Source organism: Gekko japonicus, unplaced genomic scaffold, assembly GCF_001447785.1.
Source record: "Gekko japonicus isolate JY-2015 unplaced genomic scaffold, Gekko_japonicus_V1.1 scaffold246, whole genome shotgun sequence".
In the NCBI taxonomy this organism is placed as follows: Eukaryota; Metazoa; Chordata; class Lepidosauria; order Squamata; family Gekkonidae; genus Gekko; species Gekko japonicus.
In genome coordinates, this window is record NW_015162482.1 from 352,148 (window position 1) to 358,147 (window position 6,000).

The window sequence follows — 6,000 nt, forward strand, 5'->3', positions numbered from 1 at the left end:
CGACCCTCAGTTCAAGAAGAAAACACACAGGCTTGGGAGCACTGGTACAATTTTGAGACTGTTGTACCTGTCTCTGATAGATGCTTCAGATCTTGTTTCATGCAATACTCTGCTGCTTGGTTCTTGCTGTGCGCTCTGACACTGCTGTGCTTCAAGGGTGGACAGTGGGCACTTTGCTTAGGAAAGGAAGGAGTCTGGGAAATGGAAGCTCCATGTGCTTAATGATTTCACTTTAAGGCACTGGAGAGAGAAAGCCAGCGGCTGTGATCCCACAGACTCCTCTGGTTGGCAGCAGTACTAAAGCTAAACTGTGTGTGTGGGGAATTCTGTTGCCCAGTTCAGCAGCTAAACACTGAGTGGTAGCCTCACTAGAAATAAATGCTGAGGTAAAAAAAAAAAAAAAGGCGGGAAGATGAGCCTTAAGATGAGAAGCAGTTGAACATAGAATGGTAGACTAGCTTGAGAAGGAGTGCAGAAGGAGAACAACAACAACAACAACAAACACCAGGAAAATACTGGTGCCCTTAGGCCTGAGGCCTAGTAACAACTGCATGCTGTGTAGTGGGCCAACTGGAACAGTGCTGAAAGTTAAAAAAGACTCAAAATTCTTGTGCCAAAAAAGGCCTGTGTCCTAGTATAAGCCAAGTGCTGAATGGTGGGCTGATGATTAAAAGAATCCTGAGGGCAAACAAAACAAACCAACCACCAACAAACAGGAAAATTTTGGCACCTCGTAACATCTAAACCTTAGTAGTGGCCAAGTACTGTGGCAGTGTGACTAATAAGAGGAGTGCCGAGAGAGAAAAAAGGAAAGTCTGATGCCTCATCAGGCCTGACTAAAGATAGACATAACATAAAGGGAATGATTGCATAGGGGTGCCAACTCCAGGATGGGACATTCTTGGAGATTTGGGGGTGGAGCATGGGAAGGGCAGGGTTTGGGAAGGAAATGGTGCTGAGCGGGGATGTCATTTTCTCCAGAGGATCTGATCTCTGTAGTCTGGAGCAGGGGTCATTTCCTGCGGGAGCGCACAGGAGCGGAGCTCCAGCAGTAAGGAGGCCAGGGGGCGGGCCCATGCAACAAGCCATACCCCCTGCTCCCAGCAGCCCTCAGTCGGGCCACAAGGAGCAAGAAGCAGCCAGATAAGTTGCAGAGGGCCCCCCCGGCCTGCCTTCAGGTACAAGCTCTCCCTCCTCTGTGAGGACAGATCTGCATATCCTCTCCCCCCAATAGCTAGCAATCCAAAGCAGTCCAGTGGAGCCTGAGTGGTGGGTGTTGCCTTCGGACACACTTCCAGTGATGTCCGGGGGTGTGGCTTATGCAAATAAGTTATGCTAATGAGCTCCTGCACCCCTTTTTCTACTAAATGACCCCTGGTCTGGAGATTAACTAATTCTGGGAGATCTCCAGGCCCTACCTAGAAGTTGGCAAACGTATATGATCAGTGTTATTTTCTTCACAAGATACCCCAGAGAAAAGGCTAAAAAAGTCTGTCTGTCCTGAACCCAGTCTGCCTTCCTGTACTAGGTGGGACAAATAGGAAAAGATTGCCCATACTCCAGTATTTCAGGATTATTTTGGAAAATCTGCCTCCTACTGGAAGAGCCAGAGCCTACACTTAATTGGGAGAAATGAAATATTATTTCTAACATGGCTCTGATTGTGCAAGGTTTCCTAGCACAAGATCTAACGCATGCTGCTGCAGGATTTTTTCAGCTTGCTGCAGTTTTTTCTTCTGACTGGATGAGGCATCTTTACTCAAAGCACTACATCATTGTGCCCCATTTCTGCTTTGCGTTCTACTTCAGAAGTGTGAGCACTGTGCTCTGCAGCCAGCTGAGAGGCTAGTATATCTCAGTACTTAATTGAGGCAGGCCTTTTATTCTGGTGGAACACACCGGAACCGAGTTCCAGAACTTCTTCAACAAAATTCTTTTTAAAATGTTTAAAAATTTCAATGAGTTTTCATTATACAGATTGAAAACTTCATTTCCCTCTTGAGAGTTCTGGCAGTTCTTCTTGTTCTTTTTTTAAGGCCCTGAATTGAGGTATATTTGTAGGTTAGTGCTATGTGAGAGATGTCCAGTTGTGGCTGCATCCCACTGTGATTCTGTGCAACTATAAGCCCTGATATAGGTTCTGTTCTAGGGCAGAAATACAAGATCATACCTGCCCTGATTCTTTGCTTGATAAACCCCTAATGTGGATTAAAATCTCTATAGAAACATGTACTGGAACAGTAAGAGAAACCTCCTTATACCACTGCACTATGGAAATGCTAAAAAGCAGAGTTACATTGTGCCCTGAGTTTTCAAAAGAGAACTGGATAGAAATCTTAATCTAAGTTTTTAAAACATGATTTCAAGAATCTCTCTTTAGAATTTTGTGGAATATGTGTCTATCCTAAGAATGACACAATGGTTGATGAGACAAAAAGCCCTGTGAGGATTGAATGGGTTTTAGCAACTTGAGGTTTGGGGTATTTGAACTGGGCAGGCTACTCAAAATTCCATGGACAAGTTTGGCTTGCTCTGTTGCTGCAGCTTCCAGCTCCATTCATTATGCAGCTCTGCCAGGGCAGCCTTGCCAACGCACTCTCCCTGGTGCACTGCTTTCCTGTGAACTGTATGCTGAGGACAGGATCAGATAACAACTTTATTATACCAGCCCTGCCTCCCAGCCGCCAACTTCTTTCCCCTCATCCTCCATGCTCTGCCAGTACATCTCAATATTAATTTACAAAATGCCTCCCTCCACTTTCCAGTAAAAGAGACATGAGAGCAGTCAGAATCATATGGTAACCTGCAAACTTTTGGTGATATCTGAAAGCATCACATTTGCCACAGAAGACTAACTAATCTATAGCTATTTCTACCTCTTTGGCCATTTTCCTGCCAAAAAACTTTACACAGAAGCAATTGCAAAAAAACAGTTTCTTACATTTACACAAATCATCAATAAACCCTCCTCACAACTCAAGGGTCTTAAAAATGAGAGCAGTCATGGCTTACATATACAGACTCTTCTATGAAATATATGTTAACAGTTTAAAAGTTTTTAAATAGGACCTTTTTCTATTTGGGGTGATTTCGGGCTTTATGCCAACAAGGTGGGGTCTCAGAAACAGTTGTAGAGGTTATGGAGAATGAATGATTAGGAAATTTCCTTCTGACCCAAATTTCTATGTTCAAAACTTTATAAGCTCTGAGGTACTTTTGCGGCTAATCTGCCCTCTGCCCACTGTCTGTTTTCCTCCCTCTCCTGTCTCCAAACAATGTTCACTTTTCCCCAACATTCTGGGCCTCGCGGAAGGCAATGAGTGTGCTCAGCCCTAACCGGGCTCCTCCCCCATTTTAAAAATGTACAGATTTGTATTTTTCTGCATACCCAGGGATTTATCTGAATATTAACAAACCCCTACTTAGTCTGTGTCTAGCCCATTTTGCAGCTCTGCTGATGGGCGTGGTTAGAAGCCTGAACTGTAGTAGGAATAAGCAGGGCTCTTTTTGTAGAAAAAGCCCAGCAGGAACTCATTAGCATAATAGGCCACACCCAACAGGAACTCATTAACATATTGGGCCACACCCCTGACAGCACAGCGCATGTTACCAGAAGTGTGGTTATCCAGCCACACCCACCTTTTGCTTGTTATTCTGTTTACCTTGTTTGTTGTCAAAACCCAGGGCCTTTTTTTGTAGCAGGAACTCCTTTGCATGTTAAGCCACACACCCCTAATGTAGCCAATCCTAATGAGTATCTGCTGTTGGGTGTGGCCTATTATGCTAATGAGTTCCTGCTGGGCGTGGCCAACTTGGGAGCCAGCCTTTTGGGCAGGAACGTTCCGGTGCGTTCCTGCCCAAAAATAGCCCTGGGAATAAGGCATTGGGAAATTTCTCCTTACAGGATACTTTAAGTTTTTAGAGCCAATGTCATGTAATCAAATGAAGGATATCTTGTTATAGTATAATATGGGTTTGGGAAGACAGCTTTTCTATTGAAAGCTGAGCTGTGATAACTGTTTCACACAAATGTAGTATTATATGTAGTAGTCATTATGCAATAAATGTGCTCATGTCAATTGTTCCTCAGGCAGCAGCACGTCATGATAGCAATGGTAAACTGGGGTTGTGAAAAAATGTTGCTTACTACTTGTCTTTCTGTCTTTCTCTGCCAGCGGACCCTGTTGTACAGATTGAAGGCAACCCACACTGTTGTTTCTTCAACTTCAGCCCCAAGATTATGTTCACCAAGGTGGTAAAAGCACAGTTGTGGGTGTACCTGCGGCCTGTTCAGCATACCTCCACAGTGTACCTACAGATCCTGCGCCTCAAGCCAGTGACGGAGGATGGCAGCCGCCACATCCGTATCCGCTCACTCAAGATTGACCTGAACTCTCGCATTGGTCACTGGCAGAGCATTGACTTCAAACACGTGCTGCAGAACTGGTTCAAGCAGCCACAGAACAACTGGGGTATTGAGATCAATGCTTTCGATCCAAATGGGAATGACCTGGCTGTCACCTCACTTGGGCCTGGTGCTGAAGGTCTGGTGGGTAAACAGGAACATGCTTGGCCTTCTTCTTTCTTCTTCCTAACTCTGGGTTGGGAAATTCCTAGAGATTTGTGGGCAGAGCCTGGGGAAAGTGAAGTCTGGGAAGGGGAGGGAGATCAGTAGGGATAGCATGCCATAGAGTCCACTATCTAAAGCGCCTCTCTCTCCCTCCCTCCAGAGGAACTGATTTCTGTAATCTGGATATCTGTTGTAATTCTGTGAACTCCAGGGCCTACCTGGAGGTTGGCAATCCCATAACCCAACATATTTGCTATTAGCTAATAAGAGACAACATTGTAAAGCAGTACCTAATAAATTAACTGATTTATTGAAGCAAGTTCTACAAGTTATAGCTATAGATTTTTGGATCTATACACTGCAGAATTAGCTGGTCTTAGCTATTCTTAAACTAATCTTTTATGCAAACAGCCATTTTGGCTAGGAGTTTTAATTTTTGTTAATAATGTAATGAGGTTTACCAGATTAACTGAGACCTTGTTACAATATGCATATGGTTTCTCAATAAAATACAACATCCCCCCCTCCCTAGAGATATCTGCTCTCCATATTATTTATGATGGAAGCTCCCTTTATTTCACATGATCACACACTGCCTACAAATCGATCTCTTGGTCTGTTGAGTCAGATTACCTACCTCATTTTTATTCTTTTCTTAACAGCAGCTGATGGGTCAGAGTCACATATTGCATGTCATTCCTGCCTTAGCAGATGTGCAGTTTCTTAAAGAATATATAAACATCAGGTTTAAGCATCATTCTTTATTGTTAATCACTATGCTTCGTCTTCTCAGAGGGGAAAAAAGCAATATTCAGGGCTGCTGCTGGGAACTGTATAAATTATTGGATGCTATGATAAGTGATGTAGGATTGGAGGAAAGATGGATTGTTTTGGAAAGACAGATAAGGGTAGATGGATGAGGATGAACAGAATTGGATAGAGTAGGGGAGATGAATGTATATTAATAAGCTTAGCTTAAAGGGTGAGAGAGGGATAGACAGATAGAGCTAAAAGAGTGGCTTATGGGTAGATTAATTTGGGTGGAACTGACCTGCCACAAAATTCTGTCCCTTCGGTTTGTGTCCTTTCCTTTGTGCTGGTCATCCCTTATAGCAGGGGGTGGGCAAGTGGACTGTTTATGAACTCATATCTTTGTCTTTTCTCCTTTCCAATCCCACCCCCAGCACCCCTTCATGGAGCTGCGCGTGCTGGAGAACAACAAACGGTCACGGCGAAATCTGGGCCTAGACTGTGATGAGCACTCAACTGAGTCACGGTGCTGCCGCTATCCACTGACCGTTGACTTTGAGGCATTCGGCTGGGATTGGATTATCGCCCCCAAGCGGTACAAAGCCAACTACTGTTCAGGCCAGTGTGAATATATGTTCATGCAGAAATATCCCCACACCCATCTGGTGCAGCAGGCAAAT

General features: G+C 44.2%; 2 protein-coding genes across 2 annotated transcripts in view; one reads left to right on the plus strand and one right to left on the minus strand.

Moving 5' to 3' along the window:
* The window catches only part of SARNP (SAP domain containing ribonucleoprotein), a 145,047-nt gene that overhangs the window by 27,695 nt on the left and 111,352 nt on the right, over nucleotides 1-6,000 (minus strand). The gene's annotated exons all lie outside the window — the stretch shown is intronic.
* The window catches only part of GDF11 (growth differentiation factor 11), a 29,172-nt gene that overhangs the window by 23,017 nt on the left and 155 nt on the right, over nucleotides 1-6,000 (plus strand). Inside the window, exons 2-3 of the mRNA XM_015405873.1 lie at nucleotides 4,176-4,549; nucleotides 5,755-5,994. Of these exons, the coding sequence (XP_015261359.1) occupies nucleotides 4,176-4,549; nucleotides 5,755-5,994 (614 nt within the window). The remainder of the gene's footprint in view (nucleotides 1-4,175; nucleotides 4,550-5,754; nucleotides 5,995-6,000) is intronic.